General features: G+C 46.4%; 1 protein-coding gene across 1 annotated transcript in view; it reads right to left on the reverse strand.

Annotated features, from left to right (window-relative positions):
- The window catches only part of KDM4B (lysine demethylase 4B), a 399,544-nt gene that overhangs the window by 52,491 nt on the left and 323,816 nt on the right, over window positions 1-23,237 (reverse strand). The window contains exon 25 of the mRNA XM_069215895.1: window positions 22,082-22,174. Within this exon, the coding sequence (XP_069071996.1) occupies window positions 22,082-22,174 (93 nt within the window). The remainder of the gene's footprint in view (window positions 1-22,081; window positions 22,175-23,237) is intronic.

Here is a 23,237-nt window from a genome sequence, read left to right on the forward strand (position 1 = left end):
CCAACAGGCCTTTGACACCCTGAAACAAGCAATGTGCACAGCACCAGTTCTAAATGCTCCAGATTACTCCAAGCAGTTCATTGTGCAAACAGATGCCTCTGAACATGGGATGGGGCAGTTTTGTCCCAAACAAATGATGATGGCCTTGACCAGCCTGTTGCTTTCATTAGCAGGAGGTTACTCCCCAGGGAGCAGCGTTGGAGTGTCATTGAGAGGGAGGCCTTTGCTGTGGTTTGGTCCCTGAAGAAACTGAGACCATACCTCTTTGGTACTCACTTTGTAGTTCAAACCGACCACAGACCTCTCAGATGGCTGATGCAAATGAAAGGTGAAAATCCAAAACTGTTGAGGTGGTCCATCTCCCTACAGGGAATGGACTTTATAGTGGAACACAGACCTGGGACTGCCCATGCCAATGCAGATGGCCTTTCCAGGTTCTTCCACTTAGAAAATGAAGACTCTGTTGGGAAAGGTTAGTCTCATCCTCTTTCGTTTGGGGGGGGGTGGGGTGGGGGGGGGGGTTGTGTAAGGAAATGCCTCCTTGGCATGGTTACCCCCTGACTTTTTGCCTTTGCTGATGCTATGTTTTGAATTGAAAGTGTGCTGAGGCCTGCTAACCAGGCCCCAGCACCAGTGTTCTTTCCCTAACCTGTACTTTTGTTTTCACAATTGGCACACCCTGGCATCCAGGTAAGCCCCTTGTAACTGGTACCCCTGGTACCAAGGGCCCTGATGCCAGGGAAGGTCTCTAAGGGCTGCAGCATATCTTATGCCAACCTGGGGACCCCTCACTCAGCACAGATACACTGCTTGCCAGCTTGTGTGTGCTGGTGAGGACAAAACAAGTAAGTCAACATGGCACTCCCCTCAGGGTGCCATGCCAACCTCACACTGCCTATGCAGTATAGATAAGTCACCCCTCTAGCAGGCCTTACAGCCCTAAGGCAGGGTGCACTATACCATAGGTGAGGGCACCAGTGCATGAGCCCCTACAGTGTCTAAGCCAAACCTTAGACATTGTAAGTGCAGGGTAGCCATAAGAGTATATGGTCTGGGAGTCTGTCAAACACGAACTCCACAGCACCATAATGGCTACACTGAAAACTGGGAAGTTTGGTATCAAACTTCTCAGCACAATAAATGCACACTGATGCCAGTGTACATTTTATTGTAAAATACACCCCAGAGGGTACCTTAGAGGTGCCCCCTGAAACCCTAACCAACTACCTGTGTAGGCTGACTGGTTCTAGCAGCCTGCCACACTCGAGACATGTTGCTGGCCACATGGGGAGAGTGCCTTTGTCACTCTGTGGCTAGTAACAAAGCCTGCACTGGGTGGAGATGCTATCAGCTCCCCCTTACAGGAGCTGTAACACCTGGCGGTGACCCTCAAAGGCTCACCCCCTTTGTTCCAGCACCACAGGGCATTCCAGCTATAGGAGTTGCCCACCCCCTCCGGCCACGGCCCCACTTTTGGCGGCAAGGCCGGAGGAGATAATGAGAAAAACAAGGAGGAGTCACTGACCAGTCAGGACAGCCCCTAAGGCAACCTGAGCTGAAGTGACTCTGACTTTTAGGAATCCTCCATCTTGCAGATGGAAGATCCCCCCCCAATAGGGATAGGAATGTGACCCCCTACCCTTGGGAGGAGACACAAAGAGGGTGTAGCCACCCTCAGGGCTAGTAGCCATTGGCTACTGCCCTCCCTGACCTAAACACACCCCTAAATTCTGTATTTAGGGGCTCCCCTGAACCTAGGAAACCAGATTCCTGCAACCTAAGAAGAAGAGGACTGCTGAGCTGAAAAACCCTGCAGAGAAGACGGAGACACCAACTGCTTTGGCCCCAGCTCTACCGGCCTGTCGCCCCCCTGAAGAAACTGCTCCAGCGACGCTTTCCCCAGGGACCAGCGACCTCTGAATCCTCAGAGGACTGCCCTGCTCTAGAAGGACCAAGAAACTCCCGAGAACAGCGGCCCTGTTCACCCAAGACTGCAACTTTGTTTCCAAAGGAGCAACTTTAAAACAACTGCGTTTCCTGCCAGAAGCGTGAGACTTGCAACTCTGCACCCGACGCCCCCGGCTCGACTTGTGGAGAACAAACACTTCAGGGAGGACTCCCCGGCGACTACGAGACCGTGAGTAGCCAGAGTTGCCCCCACTGAGCCCCCACAGCGATGCCTGCAAAGGGAATCCCGAGGCTCCCCCTGACCGCGACTGCCTGACTCCCAGATGCAGACGCCTGGAAAAGACCCTGCACCCGCAGCCCCCAGGACCTGAAAGATCGGAACTCCAGTGCAGGAGTGACCCCCAGGAGGCCCTCTCCCTTGCCCAGGTGGTGGCTACCCCGAGGAGCCCCCCCCTTGCCTGCCTGCATCACTGAATAGACCCCTTGGTCTCCCATTGATTCCAATTGAAAACCCAACGTGTTTGCACACTGCACCCGGCCGCCCCGGTGCTGCTGAGGGTGTACTTTCAGTGCTAACTAGTGTCCCCCCCGGTGCCCTACAAACCCCCCCTGGTCTGCCCTCCGAAGACGCAGGTACTTACCTGCTGGCAGACAGGAACCGGGGCACCCCTTTCCCATTGAAGCCTATGCGTTTTGGGCACCACTTTGAACTCTGCACCTGACCGGCCCTGAGCTGCTGGTGTGGTAACTTTGGGTTTGCTCTGAACCCCCAACGGCGGGCTACCTAGGACCCAAACTTGAACCCCGTAGGTGGTTTACTTACCTGCAAGAACTAACAATTACTTACCTCCCCTAGGAACTGTGAAAAGTGCACTGTCTAGTTTTAAAATAGCTATATGTGTTTTATTTAAAAAGTATATATGCTATTGTGATTATTCAAAGTTCCTAAAGTACCTACCTGCAATACCTTTCATTTGAGATATTACATGTAGAATTTGAACCTGTGGTTCTTAAAATAAACTAAGAAAATATATTTTTCTATACAAAAACCTATTGGCCTGGAATTGTCTCTGAGTGTGTGTTCCTCATTTATTGCCTGTGTGTATGTACAACAAATGCTTAACACTACTCCTTTGATAAGCCTACTGCTCGACCACACTACCACAAAATAGAGCATTGGTATTATCTCTTTTTGCCTCTATCTTACCTCTAAGGGGAACCCTTGGACTCTGTGCATACTATTCCTTACTTTGAAATAGTGCATACAGAGCCAACTTACTACACTCTTCTAGAAAAGGCCTTTTCCGCCCTTGCAAGACCTGTGGAAAGAAAAGGCTCCATGTGGATGATCCACATAAGGAATGCTTGTATTGCCTCTACCCACAACACCAGGTGAAGGACTGCAAGATATGTCGTACTTTCGCCACAAAAACCCTCAGAGACCGTGAGGGTAGACTCCTGACATGGTTACAGGCAAAATCCTGTACTTCAGGTGAGGAGAGTGGGTCAGAAAGGCCACACAAAATGTCCAAATCTGAGGACCTGGGCCGGGCAGAAAAATCTAGAAAGAGGCAGAAATAACATCATGGAAAGGGCTTACAGACTTCAATTTCCTCTGAGCCATCCTCTCCTCTTCAAAAAAATGAGTTGTACTGTCTTTCTCCTTCCTCTGAGCCTTCTACCTCTAGAAAGGTAACAATTAAAATTAAGTCGACGACGACACCACCGTCGACGACCGTGACGACGACGACAGTGTTTACATCTACCGTCTCCACCACCTCGTCGACGATACCCTCGTCGGCGACAACTGCATTGACGTCAACGGTAAGGGCTCCTATTTCCTCTATCAAACTTCCGTCAACGAGGATTCCAGAACGGAGTGCGTCGCTAACAACATCGACTCCTTCGTCGACGACAACATCGTCGTTGATAACACCGTCAACGAAAGCCCCGTCGACTACAACACCACCAACGACAGCGCCATCGGCTGTCTCAACGTCGACGAGGACACCGTCGACGAGACCACCGCCGACAAACCCATCGTCGACGAGACCACTTTATCAGTTCAAAGTTCTCCCATTCGGTCTGAGGTCAGCTCCACGAATTTTCACAAAATGCCTTGCCCCAGTCGCAGGTTTTCTCCGCAGCAGGGGTTTCCAGGTGTTTCCATACCTGGACGACTGGCTCATAAAAGCTCCTTCTCCACTACTAGCCTCCAGGGCTACAAACGCTTGCTTGAAGTTATTCTGCAGTTTGGGGCTAACAGTAAATCTACAGAAGTCGGTCATACTTACCTCATGCAGAAGAGTCTTCCTGGGTGCAGAATTAGACACCATCAAGAACAAGGCATACCTCACTCCGGCACGGCAGCAGAAGCTAATCAACTTAGCTGTCAGAATTTCCACAAAAGAGTTTGTTTCAGTGCGACTGTTCAAGTCGCTTCTGGGCATGATTTCCTCAGCTATCGTCCTAGTTTGACTGGCAAGGCTGAGAATGAGACCGTTACAAGAATAATTACAGCTCCAATGGACCCAGTTGCAAGGGTCCTTCGACTTAATAACTGTCACGCCAAGAATTCGCCAGGCGTTGAAGTGGTGGTCTCAGACCAACCATCTCTCCCAAGGTCTTACGTTTCTAACACCAATGACAGACTATCATCACCACAGACGCTTCCTTGGCAGGCTAGGGAGGCCATTTACAAGACATGCGCATTCAGGGAAGATGGTCGAATCTTCAGAAAGGAATGCACATAAACCTGTTGGAATTGAAGGCGATCCACCTCACGCTCAAGGCTTTTCTTCCATGCATCGCAGGGTCCTCAATGTTGGTCAGGACGGACAACACAACAAGTATGTTTTACATCAACAAGCAGGGAGGAACAAGATCCCTCTCCCTCTCAAGGGAAGCTCAGTCTCTTTGGGACTGGCTCACACTGCACAATATTCGCATCAGGGTGGTGCACCTGCCAGGGGTCAACAACGCCCTAGCGGACTCTCTCAGCAGGACGGATGACAACTGCCATGAGTGGGAACTCAAACAGAAGATACTCGACGGCATCTTCCAACGCTGGGGGTCAACCGATCCTAGACTTGTTTGCCACCAACCTGAACGCCAAATGCCAGTTCTACGCCAGTCGATACCCACTCCCGGGGTCATGGGGAAATGCTCTTTTGATGAGATGGTCCGGGATCTTTGCCTACTCTTTTCCCCCCATCCCGTTGATCCTCAGGAAAATGAAGTCCGAATGCTGCAGGATCATTCTCATAGCAACCAGATGGCCCAGACAGTACTGGTACATGGAGCTCCTACTCCGGTCCGTGGACAATCCAGTCCGCCTTCCCTGCAACCACGACCTTCTCACGAAGAATCCGGGTCAAATTCTTCATCCCGATCCAACTTCTCTTCAATTGCATGCTTGGCTCCTGAGTTCAGAGAGTTTCAGGGTATGAACATCGATCAGGAATGCAGACTGATTTTATCTAGGGCACGAGCAGAGAGCACAAATAAGACATACAAACTCAAGTGGAAGAGATTTTCTGTTTGGTGCTCTCAGATCAATTTCCACCCATTACAAATTAAGCCTGAACAAATTCTTTTGTACCTTCTCACACTCGCAAAGGCTAGTCTTTGCCATGCATTCGTCAAGATTCACCTAGCAGCTATAGCCTCTTATAGGCGCTCCGCTGAGATGCCCTCAATCGGCTCATCCAGAATCATTAAGCAGTTCATGAAAGGCCTCTTCTGCACTTTTCCTCCGGTGCATCTACCTCCGCCAGAGTGGCATCTCAATATAGTCCTGTACCAGCTCTTGAGAGCTCCTTTCGAACCTATTCCCAGAGCGGAACTCAAGTACATCACATGGAAGGTGGCAACCCTGCTTGCTCTCACTTCCACCAGGAGAGTCAGTGATATACAGGCTTTTACTACTAAAGAACCTTTTCTGTTTTTTTTTGGATGACTTCATTATGCTCAGGACCAACCCCAGATACATTCCCAAGGTGCCATCTTCATTTCATCTCAATGAGCCCGTGATACTACAAACCTTTTTTCCAAATCCAGCTACAATTGCAGAAAAAACTCTGCATTCTTTGGACATCAAAAGATGCCTCAAATTTTACCTTCAAAGTACCAAACAAATCAGGAAATCAGATCAGCTCTTGGTATCTTATTCTCTTGGACGAAAAGGAACAGGGGTCGCAAAGGCCACTATAGCCCGGTGGATTTCCTCTACAATTCAGTTCTGTCACACCAAAGCAGGAAAACCGTTGACTAGTCGCCAGAGAGCCCACTCCACGAGAGCAGTCTCCACATTGGCTGCTTTGTTTCAGGGTATTGTCCTGGATAAGATATGCCAAGCTGCGACATGGAAGACTACGCACTCCTTTACGCAGCACTATTGTTTGGAGTCCTCGCAGAGAACTGACTCTCTAGTTGGACAAGCTGTTCTACGTCATCTTTCATTAAGGTGAGACCTTTTCCTTGGTTGTGGAGAAACTGTTTGATATGCATATAATTGCTATGCAATATACTTTGACATGCTTTTATGTATGTATGTAGTTATGCATGTATATATATTTATATATATGGAAAATGTCACTTACCCAGTGTACATCTGTTCGTGGCATTAGTCGCTGCAGATTCACATGCTGTGCACATCCCGCCATCTGGTGTTGGGCTCGGAGTGTTACAAGTTGTTTTTCTTAGAAGAAGTCTTTTTCGAGTCACGAGATCGAGGGACTTCTCCCATTTCGGCTCCATTGCGCATGGGTGTCGACTCCATTTTAGATTGTTTTCCCCGCAGAGGGTGAGGTAGGAGTTGTGTATGCTAGTAATAGTGCCCATGCAATGGAGTGAATACGTATGTACATAATGTAGTTTAAAGTAATATATTTACAAATGTTCAAGATCAACTTCTAAACGGCTACAGGCTCCCGGGGAGGCGGGTGGGCGCATGTGAATCTGCAGCGACTAATGCCACGAACAGATGTACACTGGGTAAGTGACATTTTCCGTTCAATGGCATGTGTAGCTGCAGATACACATGCTGTGCATAGACTAGTAAGCAGTTATCTCCCCAAAAGTGGTGGTTCAGCCTGTAGGAGTTGAAGTTGTTTGAAACGATGTTCGTAGTACTGCTTGACCTACTGTGGCTTGTTGTGCTGTTAACACATCTACACAGTAGTGTTTAGTAAATGTATGAGGCGTAGACCATGTAGCTGCCTTACATATTTCGGTCATTGGAATATTTCCTAGAAAGGCCATGGTAGCACCTTTCTTTCTAGTTGAGTGTGCCTTTGGTGTAATAGGCAGTTCTCTTTTTGCTTTAAGATAACAGGTTTGAATGCAGTTAACTATCCATCTAGCAATGCCTTGTTTAGAAATTGGATTTCCTGTATGAGGTTTTTGGAAAGCAATAAATAATTGTTTTGTTTTTCAAATTAGTTTTGTTCTGTCAATGTAGTACATTAACGCTCTTTTTATGTCTAATGTATGTAGTACTCGTTCAGCTACAGAATCTGGCTGTGGGAAGAACACTGGTAATTCTACTGTTTGATTCAAGTGCAACGGTGATATGACTTTTGGTAAAAATTTAGGATTTGTCCGTAGAACTACTTTATGCTTGTGTATTTGAATAAATGGTTCTTGTATGGTAAATACTTGAATCTCACTTACTCTTCTTAAAGATGTGATGGCAATTAAAACTGCAATATTGCATTTCACAAGAGTGCATGGGCTCAAAAGGTGGACCCATGAGTCGTGTTAAGACAATGTTGAGGTTCCATGAAGGAACTGGTGGTGTTCTTGGTGGTATAATTCTCTTTAGGCCTTCCATAAACGCTGTTATGACTGGTATCCTAAACCGTGAAGTTGAGTGCGTAATTTGCAGGTAAGCTGAAATTGCGGTAAGATGTATCTTAATGGAAGAAAAAGCTAGCTTTGACTTTTGCAAATGTAGTAAGTATTTTACGATATCTTTGGCAGATACGTGTAAGGGTTGAATTTGATTATTATGGAAGTAATAAACAAAGCTTTTCCACTTATTTGCATAGCAATGTCTAGTGGTAGGTTTCCTAGCTTGTTTTATGACCTCCATACATTCCTGTGTGAGGTCTAAGTGTCCGAACTCTAGGACTTCAGGAGCCAAATTGATAGATTCAGCGATGCAGGATTTGGGTGTCTGATTTGTTGTTTGTGTTGCGTTAACAGATCTGGTCTGTTTGGTAGTTTGACATGAGGCACTACTGAGAGGTCTAGTAGTGTTGTGTACCAAGGTTGTCTTGCCCATGTTGGCGCTATTAGTATGAGTTTGAGTTTGTTTTGACTCAACTTGTTTACCAGATATGGAAGGAGTGGGAGAGGGGGAAAAGCGTAAGCAAATATCCCTGACCAACTCATCCATAACGCATTGCCCTGAGACTGATGTTGTGGGTACCTGGATGCGAAGTTTCAGCATTTTGCGTTTTCCTTTGTTGCAAATAGATCTATTTGTGGTGTTCCCCAACTCTGGAAGTAAGTGTTCAGTATTTGGGGGTGAATCTCCCATTCGTGGATCTGTTGGTGATCCCGAGAGAGATTGTCTGCTAACTGATTCTGAATTCCTGGAATAAATTGTGCTATTAGGCGAATGTGGTTGTGAATCGCCCAATGCCATATTCTCTGTGCCAGGAGACACAACTGTGTTGAGTGTGTCCCTCCCTGTTTGTTTAGGTAATACATCGTTGTCATGTTGTCTGTTTTGACAAGAATGTGTTTGTGGCTTATTATGGGTTGAAATGCTTTCAGCGCTAGAAATACTGCCAATAGTTCTAAGTGATTTATGTGAAACTGTTTTTGCTGACTGTCCCATTGTCCTTGGATGCTGTGTTGATTGAGGTGTGCTCCCCACCCTATCATTGAGGCATCTGTCGTTATTACATATTGTGGCACTGGGTCTTGGAAAGGCCGCCCTTGGTTTAAATTTATACTGTTCCACCATTGAAGCGAGGTGTATGTTTGGTGGTCTACCAACACCAGATCTAGAAGTTGACCCTGTGCCTGTGACCATTGTGATGCTAGGCACTGTTGTAAGGGCCGCATGTGCAACCTTGCGTTTGGGACAATGGCTATGCATGAGGACATCATGCCTAGGAGTTTCATCACCATTTTGACTTGTATTTTTTGTTTTGGATATATGGCCTGTATTACATTGTGAAATGCCTGAACCCTTTGTGGACTTGGAGTGGCAATCCCTTTTGCTGTGTTGATTTTGGCCCCTAAGTATTGCTGTGTCTGAAACGGCAGAAGGTGTGACTTTGTGTAGTTGATTGAGAAACCTAGTTTGTGGAGGGTTTCTATGACATACTTTGTGTGTTGTGAACACCGTTCTAGCGTGTTGGTTTTGATTAACCAATCGTCTAGGTACGGGAACACATGTATTTGCTGCCTTCTGATATGTGCAGCTACGACTGCCAGGCACTTTGTAAAAACTCTTGGCGCAGTTGTTATTCCGAATGGCAACACCTTGAATTGGTAATGTACCCCTTGGAATACAAACCTTAAGTACTTTCTGTGTGAAGGATGTATCGGTATATGGAAATATGCATCCTTTAGGTCTAGTGTTGTCATGTAGTCTTGTTGTTTGAGCAGTGGGATTACGTCCTGTAATGTCACCATGTGAAAGTGATCTGATTTGATGTAGGTATTTAATGTTCTGAGATCTAATATAGGTCTCAGCCTCTTGTCTTTTTTGGGTATGAGAAAGTACAGAGAGTAAACTCCTGTTCCTTTCTGTTGGTTTGGTACTAATTCTATTGCTTCTTTCTGTAGCAATGCCTGAACTTCTAGTCGTAGAAGATCTATATGTTGTTTTGACATATTGTGTGTTTTTGGTGGGACGTTTGGAGGGAATTTGAGAAATTCTATGCAATAACCATGCTGGATAATTGCCAGTACCCAAGTGTCTGTTGTTATCTCCTCCCAATGTTTGTAAAATTTGCTTAGTCTCCCCCCCCACAGGTGTTATGTGTTGGGGATGTGTGACTTGGAAGTCACTGCTTGTTTTGAGGAGTTTTGGGGCTTTGGAACTTCCCTCTACTTTTTGGGAACTGTCCCCCTCTATATTGTCCCCGAAAACTTCCCTGCAGATATTGGCTCTGATAAGTGGGCCTTGTTTGTGAGGTCGTGGGTTCTGTGCTTTGCCCTTGAAACCCCCCTCGAAACTGTGTTTTTTGAAATGTGCCTCTGCTCTGTGGGGAGTAGAGTGCGCCCATGGCTTTGGCCGTATCAGTGTCTTTCTTAAGTTTTTCGATAGCAGTGTCCACCTCCGGCCCAAACAACTGCTGTCCGTTAAATGGCATATTCAGCACAGCTTGCTGTATTTCTGGTTTAAATCCTGATGTGCGCAGCCATGCATGTCTCCTTATTGTCACTGCTGTGTTGACAGTTCTAGCAGCTGTGTCTGCTGCATCCATTGCTGACCGTATCTGATTGTTGGAGATACTCTGTCCTTCTTCTACTACTTGCTGTGCTCTTTTTTGGAACTCCTTGGGCAAATGTTCTATAAAGTGTTGCATTTCGTCCCAATGAGCCCTATCGTATCTGGCCAACAAAGCCTGTGAGTTTGCAATGCGCCACTGGTTTGCTGCCTGTGCCGCCACCCTTTTGCGCGCTGCGTCGAATTTTCGACTTTCTTTATCTGGAGGTGGTGCATCTCCTGAAGTGTGTGAGTTCGCTCTCTTGCGAGCTGCCCCTACTACAACTGAGTCCGGTGTTAGCTGTTGTGTGATGTATACGGGGTCTGTTGGTGGCGGTTTCTATTTTTTCTCCACTCTTGGAGTAATGGCCCTTCCTTTTACAGGCTCCTCAAACACTTGTTTGGAGTGTTTTAGCATTCCAGGTAGCATGGGACGACTCTGGTACTGGCTGTGTGTGGACGACAATGTATTAAATAGAAAGTCGTCTTCAATGGGCTCTGCATGCAGGCAGACATTAAGAAATGCTGCTGCCCTTGACACCACCTGTGCGTAGGCTGTACTATCCTCAGGTGGCGACATTCTAGCTGGATAACAGTCAGGACTATTATCTGACACTGGCGCATCATAAAGGTCCCATGCGTCAGGGTCATCTTGACTCATCCCTGTATGAGTCGGGGATTACATCATAGGTGGAGTGGCTACCGGTGATGTTTGCGGCGATGGTTGTGGAGACGGTGGCGGGCTTACTTGTTTAGCCACTTTTGCCTGTGGCTGCTTGTCTTTGTCCTGGAAGCCACGTTTGCGTTTCATTCTAATAGGAGGGAGAGTGCTGATCTTCCCTGTTTCTTTTTGGATGTGGAGCCTTCTTTGGGTGTAGTCTGGCTCCGTTGTCTCCAATTCCTGTCCAAATCTATGTATTTTCATTTGTGAGGACAGTCCTTGTTCTTCTGTGTAGGAACTTGATTTCGGTTCCGAGGCTGGATGTTTCGGTATCGAAACCTTTTCGGCTACTTTTTTAGGTTCCGACGAAACCTTTTTTGTTTTCGGCGTCGTTGTCTCTCGGTGCCGATTCATTTCGGTGCCGCTGTCTCGGTGCAGAACTTGCTCAAAACCGCTATCTCGGGCCCGAGATTGCTGTGTGGCGGTATCTCGACCGGAGTCGGATGACTTCGACACAAGCGTGCCCTTTTTCGGTGCCGATGATCGGTCACCTATTTTTCGGGTTAAGCCATAGCCTGTTGGCAGTGGCGTCCCCTGGGCTTTTGTGGTCTTCTCGTGAGTTTTATGTTTCAACGTCTTACTCCCGGTTTTCGGCGTTTCTTCGGGATCGATCTCATCCGAGTCTGATTTCTGGATGGAGAAGGTTTCTTCTTCCTCCTCGAAAAGCCCTTGTCCTGTCGGCGCCGACGCCATTTGCAGTCTTCTTGCTCTTCGGTCTCTTAGTGTCTTCCTGGACCGAAACGCTTGACAGGCTTCACAAGTATCTTCCTTGTGTTCTGGCGACAAACACAAGTTACAGACCAGATGCTGATCTGTATCTGGATACTTTTTATGGCATTTTGGGCAGAAGTGGAATGGGGTCCGTTCCATCAGCCTTGAAGAGACACGTGGCCGGGCCGACCAGGCCCCGACGGGGGATTGAAAAAACCCCGAAGGGCCACCGGAGCTCTTCAAAAGTCGGTGTCGATCTGTTATAACTAACCCGATACCGAACGCAAACAATACCGACGATTTTTCCGAGATTGTAACTAACTTTCCGAACCGAAACCCGGAGCGAAAAGTAACACGTCCGAACCCGATGGCGGAAAAAAAAACAATCTAAAATGGAGTCGACGCCCATGCGCAATGGAGCCGAAATGGGAGGAGTCCCTCGATCTTGTGACTCGAAAAGACTTCTTCGAAGAAAAACAACTTGTAACACTCCGAGCCCAACACCAGATGGCGGGATGTGCACAGCATGTGTATCTGCAGCTACACATGCCATCGAACACACACACACACACATATATATATATATATATATATATATATATATATATATATATATATATATATATATATATATATGGAAAATGTCACTTACCCAGTGTACATCTGTTCGTGGCATGAGATGCTGCAGATTCACATGCTGTGCATTATCCTGCCATCTAGTGTTGGGCTCGGAGTGTTACAAGTTGTTTTTCTTCTAAGAAGTCTTTTCGAGTCACCGGACCGAGGGACTCCTCCCTTTCGGCTCCATTGCGCATGGGCGTCGACTCCATCTTAGATTGTTTTCCCCGCAGAGGGTGAGGTAGGAGTTGTGAGTATACTAGAGGTGCCCATGCAATGGAGTAGTAATGTATGTATCTAATGTCTATTAAAATATTTATTTACATATTTACAATTGTTATGCAACTAAAAACGGCTACAGGCTACCGGGGAGGTGGGAGGGCGCATGTGAATCTGCAGCGTCTCATGCCACGAACAGATGTACACTGGGTAAGTGACATTTTCCGTTTGGTGGCATGTGTAGCTGCTGATACACATGCTGTGCATAGACTACTAAGCAGTTATCTCCCCAAAAAGCGGTGGTTTAGCCTGTAGGAGTTGAAGTTGTCTGAAATAATGTTCTTAATACAGCCTGTCCTACTGTGGCCTGTTGTGTTGTTAACACGTCTACACAGTAATGCTTAGTAAATGTATGTGGCGTAGACCAAGTGGCTGCCTTACAAATTTCTGTCATTGGTATATTCCCAAGAAAAGCCGTTGTGGCGCCTTTCTTTCTAGTGGAATGTGCTTTTGGTGTAATAGGTAAATCTCTTTTTGCTTTAATGTAGCAAGTTTGAATACATTTAACTATCCATCTGGCAATGCCTTGTTTGGATATAGGGTTACCTGCATGAGGTTTTTGGAAAGCTACAAACAATTGTTTTGTTTTACGAAATTGTTTTGTTCCGTCAATGTAATACATTAGTGCTCTTTTTATGTCTAATGTATGCAAGGCCCTTTCAGCTACTGAGTCTGGTTGTGTAAAGAAGACTGGGAGTTCCACAGTTTGGTTTAGATGGAATGGTGATATGACCTTTGGTAAGAATTTTGGATTTGTACGGAGAACCACTTTATGTTTATGTATTTGTACAAAGGGTTCTTGAATAGTAAATGCATGTATTTCACTCACTCTTCTAAGTGATGTGATAGCTATTAGAAAGGCTACTTTCCAAGTCAGATATTGAATTTGACAAGAATGCATGGGTTCAAATGGTGGGCCCATGAGTCGTGTTAATACAATATTAAGGTTCCACGAAGGTACTGGTGGTATCCTTGGGGGTATGATTCTTTTTAGTCCCTCCATAAATGCTTTAATGACTGGGATTCTAAAAAGTGATGTTGTATGTGTAATCTGCAGATAGGCAGATATTGCAGTGAGATGTATCTTAATGGAAGAAAATGCTAGATTAGACTTTTGTAAGTGTAATAAATAGCTTACAATGTCCTTTGTGGAGGCATGTAGTGGTTGAATTTGATTAGTGTGGCAGTAACAAACAAATCTCTTCCATTTGTTTGCGTAACAATGTCTTGTTGTAGGTTTTCTGGCTTGTTTAATGACCTCCATACACTCTTGTGTAAGATTTAAATATCCAAATTCTAAGACTTCAGGAGCCAGATTGCTAGATTGCTAGATGCTGGATTCGGGTGTCTGATCTGTTGTTTGTGTTGTGTTGACAGATCTGGTCTGTTTGGTAGTTTGATGTGGGGTACTACTGATACGCCCAACAGTGTTGTGTACCACGGTTGGCGAGCCCAGGTTGGTGCTATGAGTATTAGTTTGAGTTTGTTTTGACTTAGTTTGTTGACCAGATAAGGAATGAGTGAGAGAGGGGGAAAAGCGTAAGCAAATATCCCTGACCAACTGATCCATAATGCATTGCCCTTGGACTGAGGGTGTGGATACCTGGACGCGAAGTTTTGGCATTTTGCGTTTTCTTTTGTTGCGAATAGGTCTATGTTTGGTGTTCCCCAGCGGTGGAAGTGATCCTGTAGGATCTGGGGATGTATTTCCCATTCGTGAGTTTGCTGGTGATCTCGACTGAGATTGTCGGCTAACTGATTCTGAATGCCTGGTATGTATTGTGCTATTAGGCGAATCTGGTTGTGAATTGCCCAATGCCAAATCTTTTGTGCTAAGAGACACAGTTGTGACGAGTGTGTCCCCCCTTGTTTGTTGAGGTAGTACATTGTTGTCATGTTGTCTGTCTTGACAAGAATGTGTTTGTGGACTATTAGTGGTTGAAAAGCTTCTAATGCTAGAAAAAACGCTAGCAGTTCCAAATGATTTATGTGAAGTTGTTTTTGTTGATTGTCCCATTGACCCTGTATGCTGTGATTGTTGAGGTGTGCTCCCCACCCCACCATGGAAGCATCTGTTGTGATAACAGCTTGAGGCACTCGGTCTGGGAATGGCTGCCCTTTGTTTAAATTTATAGGGTTCCACCATTGAAGCGAGGAGTGTGCTTGGTGGTTGTAGGAAGTTGGCTCTGTATGTACTATTTCAAAGTAAGAAATAGCATGCACAGAGTCCAAGGGTTCCCCTTAAAGGTAAGATAGTGGCAAAAAGAGATAATTCTAATGCTCTATTTTGTGGTAGTGTGGTCGAGCAGTAGGCTTATCAGAGGGTAGTGTTAAGCATTTGTTGTACACACACAGGCAATAAATGAGGAACACACACTCAAAGACAATTCCAGGCCAATAGGTTTTTGTATAGAAAAATATATTTTCTTAGTTTATTTTAAGAACCACAGGTTCAAGGTTTACAATCAATACTTCAAATAAAAGGTACTTCACTTAGGTATCATAGGAACTTTGAATCCGCAAAATAGCATATACAGTTTTGGCAAAAATGGCAATAAGCTATTTTAAAACTAGACAGTGCAAATTTCAACAGTTCCTGGGGGAGGTAAGTATTTGTTAGTTTTGCAGGTAAGTAAACCACCTACAGGGTTCAAAGTTGGGTCCAAGGTAGCTCACCGTTGGGGGTTCAGGGCAACCCCAAAGTTACCACACCAGCAGCTCAGGGCCGGTCAGGTGCAGAGGTCAAAGTGGTGCCCAAAACACATAGGCTTCAATGGAGAAGGGGGTGCCCCGGTTCCAGTCTGCCAGCAGGTAGGTACCCGCGACTTCGGAGGGCAGACCAGGGGGGTTTTGTAGGGCACTGGGGGGGGACACAAGTCCACACAAAAAGTACACCCTCAGCGGCACGGGGCGGCCGGGTGCAGAGAGCAAACAGGCGTCAGGTTTGCAATGGAGTTCAATGGGAGACCCAGGGGTCTCTTCAGCGAAGCAGGCAGGCAAGGGGGGTGGGGCTCCTCGGGGTAGCCACCACCTGGGCAAGGGAGAGGGCTACCTGGGGGTCGCTTCTGCACTGGAGGTCGGATCCTTCCGGTCCTGGGGGCTACGGGTGCAGTGTCTTTACCAGGCGTCGGGTTCTTAGAAGCAGGCAGTCGCGGTCAGGGGGAGCCTCTGGATTCCCTCTGCAGGCGTCGCTGCAGGGGCTCAGGGGGGTCACCTCTGGCTACTCACAGGGTCGCAGTCGCTTGGGAGTCCTCCCTGTAGTGTTGTTTCTCCGCAGGTCGAGCCAGGGCGTAGGGTGCAGAGTGGAAAGTCTCACGCTTCCGGCGGGAAACGTGCAGTCCTTTAAAAGTTGTTTCTTTGTTTCAAAGTTGTTTCTTCATTGGAGCAGAGTCGCTGTCCTCGGGAGTTCTTGGTCCTTTTAGATGCAGGGTAGTCCTCTGAGGCTTCAGAGGTCGCTGGACCCTGGGGGACACGTCGCTGTTGCAGTTTTTCTTGAAGTGGGAAGACAGGCCGGTAGGGCTGGGGCCAAAGCAGTTGGTATCTCCGTCTTCTCTGCAGGGCTTTCAGGTCAGCAGTCCTTCTTCGTCTTCAGGTTGCAGGAATCTATCTTGCTAGGTTCTGGGAGCCCCTAAATACTCAATTTAGGGGAGTGTTTAGGTCTGGGGGGTTAGTAGTCAATGGCTACTAGCCCTGAGGGTGGCTACACCCTCTTTGTGCCTCCTCCCTGAGGGGAGGGGGGCACATCCCTAATCCTATTGGGGGAATCCTCCATCTGCAAGATGGAGGATTTCTAAAAGTCAGTCACCTCAGCTCAGGACACCTTAGGGGCTGTCCTGACTGGCCAGTGACTCCTCCTTGTTTTTCTCATTATCTCCTCTGGCCTTGCCGCCAAAAGTGGGGCAGTGGCCGGAGGGGGCGGGCATCTCCACTAGCTGGAGTGCCCTGGGGCGCAGTAACAAAGGGGTTGAGCCTTTGACACTCACCGCCAGGTGTTACAGTTCCTGCAGGGGGAGGTGAGAAGCACCTCCACCCACTACAGGCTTTGTTACTAGCCACAGAGTGACTAAGGCACTCTCCCCATGTGGCCAGCAACATGTCTGGTGTGTGGCAGGCTGGTAAAACTAGTCAGCCCACACTGGGAGTCGGGTATGTTTTCAGGGGGCATCTCTAAGATGCCCTCTGGGGTGTATTTCACAATAAAATGTACACTGGCATCAGTGTGCATTTATTGTGCTGAGAAGTTTGATACCAAACGTCCCAGTTTTCAGTGTAGCCGTTTTGGTGCTGTGGAGTTCGTGTTTGACAGACTCCCAGACCATATACTCTTATGGCTACCCTGCACTTACAATGTCTAAGGTTTTGCTTAGACACTGTAGGGGCATAGTGCTCATGTACCTATGCCCTCACCTATGGTATAGTGCACCCTGCCTTAGGGCTGTAAGGCCTGCTAGAGGGGTGTCTTATCTATGCCATAGGCAGTGTGAGGTTGGCATGGCACCCTGAGGGGAGTGCCATGTCGACTTAATAATTTTCTCCCCACCAGCACACACAAGATGGCAAGCAGTGTGTCTGTGCTGAGTGAGGGGTCCCCAGGGTGGCATAAGACATGCTGCAGCCCTTAGAGACCTTCCCTGGCATCAGGGCCCTTGGTACCAGGGGTACCAGTTACAAGGGACTTACCTGGATGCCAGGGTGTGCCAATTGTGAAAACAAAGGTACAGTTTTAGGGAAAGAACACTGGTGCTGGGGCCTAGTTAGCAGGCCTCAGCACACTTTCAAATCATAACTTGGCATCAGCAAAGGCAAAAAGTCAGGGGGTAACCATGCCAAGAAGGCATTTCCTTACAGCGGTCGATCAACACTAGATCTTGAAGTTGACCCTGTGCTTGTGTCCATTGTTTTGCTAGGCACTGTTGTAAGGGCCGCATGTGTAATCTTGCATTTGGGACAATGGCTATGCATGAGGACATCATGCCTAGAAGTTTCATTACAAACCTTACTGTGTAGTGTTGGTTTGGTTGTATGCTTGATCTTACATTTTGGAACGATTGGACTCTTTGTGGACTTGGAGTGGCAATTGCCCTTTGTGTGTTGAGTGTTGCTCCCAAGTATTGTTGTATTTGGGATGGTTGCAGATGTGATTTCTGGTAATTTATAGAGAACCCTAGTTTGTGTAGAGTTTCTATGACGTATTGCGTGTGAAGAAGACACTGTTGTTGAGTGTTGGTTTTTATTAGCCAGTCGTCTAACTATGGGAATACGTGCATGTGCTGTCTCCTTATGTGAGCGGCTACTACTGCAAGGCATTTTGTGAATACCCCTGGGGCTGTTGTTATTCCGAACGGTAGCACTTTGAATTGATAGTGTATGCCGTGCATTACAAACCTTAAGTATTATCTGTGAGAAGGATGGATGGGTATGGGGAAATACGCATCCTTGAGATCCAATCTTGTCATGTATTCCTCCTTTTTTAATAAGGGAACTACGTCTTTAAGTGTTACCATGTGGAAGTGGTCTGATTTGATGAAGAGATTCAGTGTTCTGAGATCTAAGATAGGTCTTAACGTTTTGTCCTTTTTTGGAATCAGGAAATATAGTGAGTAGACTCCTGTTCCTTTTTGATGATTGGGTATGAGCTCTATCGCTTGTTTTTGTAGTAGCGCTTGGACCTCTATTTGTAATAGGTCTAAGTGTTGTTGGGACAGTCTGTGCGTTTTGGTTGGCACATCTGGCGGGAATCTTGTGAATTATATGCAATAACCATGTTGGATAATTGATAGGACCCATGCGTCTGTGGTAATGTGTGTCCAGTTTTGGTAGTATGTGGTTAGCCCCCTCCCCCCCACTGGTGTCAAGTGTTGGGGTGTTGTGACACTGAAGTCACTGCTTGGTCTGGCTTGGTTTAGTTGTTTGGAATTTTCCCCTTCCTCTTGGGAATTGTCCTCTATAGGAACCACAAAACCCTCCCCTTTGGTATTATGCCTGATAGGTGGGTCTGGTTTGAGAGGTGGAAGGCTCAGATGTTTGTTGCCGAAAACCTCCTCTGAATTGTGGTTTCCTAAAGGTGCCTCTGACTTGTGGGGGAATAGAGCGCGCCCATGGCTTTGGCCGTGTCCGTGTCTCATTTTCTCAATGGCTGTGTCGACTTCCGGCCCAAACAACTGTTGTTGATTAAACGGCATATTTAACACTGCTTGTTGAATCTCTGTCTTGAATCCAGAACTTCTCAGCCATGCATGTCTGCGAATGGTCACAGCCGTGTTGACAGTCTGTGCTGCCGTGTCTGCTGAGTCTATTGCGGACCTTATCTGGTTATTAGATATGGCCTGTCCTTCTTCCACTACTTGCTGGGCACGTTTTTGGTGTTCTTTGGGCAAGTGCTGTATGATGTCTTGCATCTCGTCCCAGTGTGGCCTGTCGTAGCGTGCAAGTAGGGCTTGTGAATTAGCTATTCGCCATTGATTGGCTGCTTGTGCTGCCATTCGCTTGCCCGCTGCGTTGAATTTTCTACTCTTTGTCAGGTGGTGGAGCGTCTCCTGACGATTGAGTTTGCTTTTTTCCTTGCCGCCCCTACAACCACTGAGTCCGGTGTGAGGAGTTGTGTTATGAACACAGGATCTGTTGGGGGAGGTTTGTACTTTTTCTCAACTCTAGGCGTGATAGCTCGTCCCTTTACAGGCTCCTGGAAGACCTGTTGCGCGTGCTTGAGCATGCCCAGGAGCATCGGCAGACTCTGATAGGAAGCGTGGGTGGATGCCAGAATGTTAAAAAGGAAATCATCCTCCACTGGCTCTGTGTGCATTGCTACGTTGTGGAACGTAGCTGCCCTGGATAGTACCTGCGTATATACAGTACTGTCTTCTGGTGGTGACGGCTTTGCTGGATAACAATCCGGACTGTTATCCGATACTGGTGCATCATATAAGTCCCATGCATCAGCATCATCCTGTGTCATCCCAGTATGTGTGGGTGACTGCATTATAGGTGTTCCCACTGGTGACAGTTGTGGTGAGTGCGGTGGGGACGGTTGTGGTGAGAACATTGGTGGCGGAGATTTGTCTCTAACCACTTTTGCCTTAGGTTGCATTTCTGTCTCCTGAAATGCATTTGAGTGGAGGTAAAGTTTGTATTTTTCCAGTCTCTTTTTGGATATGTAACCTCCTTTGTGTCTGGTCAGGTTCTTCCATCCCTAACTCTTGCTCGAATCGATGTCTGTCTTTCCTTGAATTGGCTGGAAAGTCCTTGCTCTTCTGTATAAGAGCTTCTTTTCGGCTCCGAGGCTGCTTTTTTCGGTACGGAAGTTTCTGTTGTCACAGTCTTTTTCGGTTCCGAGGAGATTTTTCCATGGTTTGCTGGATTCGAACTCTCGGTGTCGAGATCGTTCGGTGACGGATTCTCAACCGGAGTCTGAAGTCTTCAGCAATTCTTTGGCCTTTTTCGGTGCCGATGTTTGGTCACCTTCCTTTCGGTGGGTTGAGCCATGGCCTGCTGGCGGTGGCGTCCCCATGGCCTTAAATGTTTTGCTGTGACCCTGAGTTTTGGACGGGGCAGGTTTACTCACGGTTCGTTGCACCGTCGAGGGTCATTCACCTTCGGATTCATCCGAGTCTGTCTCTTGGATGGAGATGCTTTCCTCCTCTCCGACGTCGAGCTGTTCCTTCGGTTTCGACGCCATTTGTAGCCTTCTTGCGCGACGATCCCTCAAGGTCTTTTTCGATCGGAACGCTCGGCAAGCCTCGCAAGTATCCTCTCTGTGTTCGGGTGATAAACACAGATTACAGACCCGGTGCTGGTCTGTATAAGGATACTTTGCGTGACACTTAGGACAGAAGCGGAAGGAGTCCGGTCCATTAGTCTGGGAGAACGGGTGTGGTCGGGCCGACCAGGCCTCGCTGAAGAGTGGAAGCCCCGAAGGGCCGCCGAAGCGGTCTTGATGTCGGTGGCGATACACTCACTAACCCGGTACCGAGCGATAACAATACCGTCGAATTTTCGATATTTTAGCTAACTTTCCCGATTCGAAATACGGAGCGAAGAGGAACACGTCCGAACCCGATGGCGGAAAGAAAACAATCTAAGATGGAGTCGATGCCCATGCGCAATGGAGCCAAAAGGGAGGAGTCACTCGGTCCCGTGACTCGGAAAGACTTCTTCGAAGAAAAACAACTTGTAACACTCCGAGCCCAACACTAGATAGCAGGATAATGCACAGCATGTGTATCTGCAGCTACACATGCCACCGAACATGTGTGTGTGTGTGTGTGTGTATATATATATATATATATATATATATACATATATATATATATATATATATAGATGTTCAGTATACATGTGTATATGTACATAGATCTATGTATATTTGTTTGATGTTCATAATACAAGATTTATGAGCTAGCTATTTGATACAGGTAATAAAGGATTTTCTATGCTCGCACACTCCATCCATCCACTGCGGGTATGATGTTTATCAACAGTACTGCTGGCTATTCAGATTCAAGCATGTGAATTTATGAAAGATTCAATACTGGATAAGAAAACAAGTTACTTACCTGTAACTACAGTTATCCAGTATTGGTATCTTTCATAAATTCACATGCGACCCACCCTCCTCCCCTTAGACGCTCGCATTTCCTCTCAGGTTATAATCTTTTCACTCTCGTACTGGAAAATCTGAGGGAAGGAGCTTCTCTGGAGAGTGTTGGGTGCTGGTGCCTGATTGGCCAGCAGGCAGGTTTGGGTCCTTTTCACAAAAGGACTTGGATAGGCTATTTGAGTGGCTGGTATTTCCATTATAGACTATGGGAAAAAAAAAAATTGTTAATTATTGCTATTTTATGTACCGTGGGACTCCCACTTCGACGACAGGGATGATACAAGCATGTGAATTTATGAAAGATACCAATACTGGATAACTGTAGTTACAGGTAAGTAACTTGTTTTCTTACAGTTCTAACGCCACATATACTTATTTTGACGATATATAGAACTTGCAGATGATGTGGACTACTGAGGCAACCACATGGAGAGCTTTTAAAGATTATTAATATGGGAAGACTCCGCTGTTGCTGAATAAAAGGATATTTACATATAAATAGTTTTCCATCAGTTATCTGCTGTATGATCACAAACATATTTATTCTAAACTGAAAAATCAATGAGTTAGGAACTGTTGCAAGTGGTGCCACAAACCCCTTTGGATCTGCTAAGATGAGTTTAGCTAGTCATGTATGTGTAATATGAGCCCTCATCCTTTCCTTATGTGACTACTTAAAGCTTTTTCCTTAATCAAATCAATACATGTGGATCGTGTTGTATTCTTAATTGCTGTGACCTTGAGTGAGGGGATTTTAAGAAGGACTGACTGAAAAGTTTACCACATTCATACATACCAAACGTGACTTCACTCTCTTCGGAAGCTGCTCCTTCAGAGTGAAAATTTCATTGCGCTTCACCATGACTTGGGAGCCATCCTCGAACTCTACCTGCATGAAGAAGACACTGGCTTAGCCATGAGAATGAAGCATTGTACCTACTTCTAACTCTTGATAAGACACAAAGGATGCTTGTTAGATAACTATCTCACGTTGGTTGTACAAGTTCTTAAAGTGATAGTGTTTGTGAAGAAAGATCCTCACACAGGCAGCAGCACAGAACTATTATTGAATGGTGTGGTTTCGTTTGGTGAACTTGAGGTATTGAGGCTGACTCTTTAAGCCAGAAGCATCTTTGTTGAGTCCCTAAGAGTTACAAATATATGTCAAGCGTTTTTGTTTTTTTTTGTTTTTTTTAATAACAGAACTGTATGTCCTATCTCAGAGGCTCTCCACTGATGCTCATAAGCACTGAATATTCTCGCCCAAGTGCTGGGATACTGGAACACTTTTTCATAGTATATTTTCTTAAGTGTAAATGTTTGCCTCTGTTCAAGAAGGCCTGCAGAATCACTAAGGAGAACAACATTATGCAGCCTATAGGAACAGGCTACAATGACCAAAATCTTCAGATTGTACTTAAAAAAGGGCCAGGAAACCCATATATGTATATAATTTAATGCTAATGTTCTGTAAAATAGCTGAATCTCTTTCACAAACCCTTTTTTGTAAAATGGAGGGATGAAGGCTAGCAGGACAGGGTAGCCCCATAGGCTGTCATGTGAGTTTAAAACTGCATCTGCACCTTTAAGGACCATGGGGCCACCAGTAACCCATCCTGCCCAGCAGGTGGCAGTTGCTTCACTTCTTTTTTTTTTTTGGCTCCTGGTGACAGTTTTTTCTCTTCAAAAATCACGAGTGGATTATTGTGATAACTGACGTTTTTCATCTTTCCCTTACATTTTCCAACTTTTTCTGACAGAAGATTGAGGTATTTTGTCAAATAAAAGTCCTTCTTTATTTGACAAGTGTCCTACCTGTGGGGAAGAAGAAGGCCAAATCAGACCCTTGTGATGTCTGTATTATTTGCCTCCCACAGAGACATATTCCTGACAAAGGCCAACACTGCAGGATGTTTTCAGGGCGTACTCCAAGGGAGAGAGAAGATTTGCCA

The sequence above is a fragment of the Pleurodeles waltl genome, chromosome 12 (genome assembly GCF_031143425.1).
Source record: "Pleurodeles waltl isolate 20211129_DDA chromosome 12, aPleWal1.hap1.20221129, whole genome shotgun sequence".
Lineage (NCBI taxonomy): Eukaryota > Metazoa > Chordata > Amphibia > Caudata > Salamandridae > Pleurodeles > Pleurodeles waltl.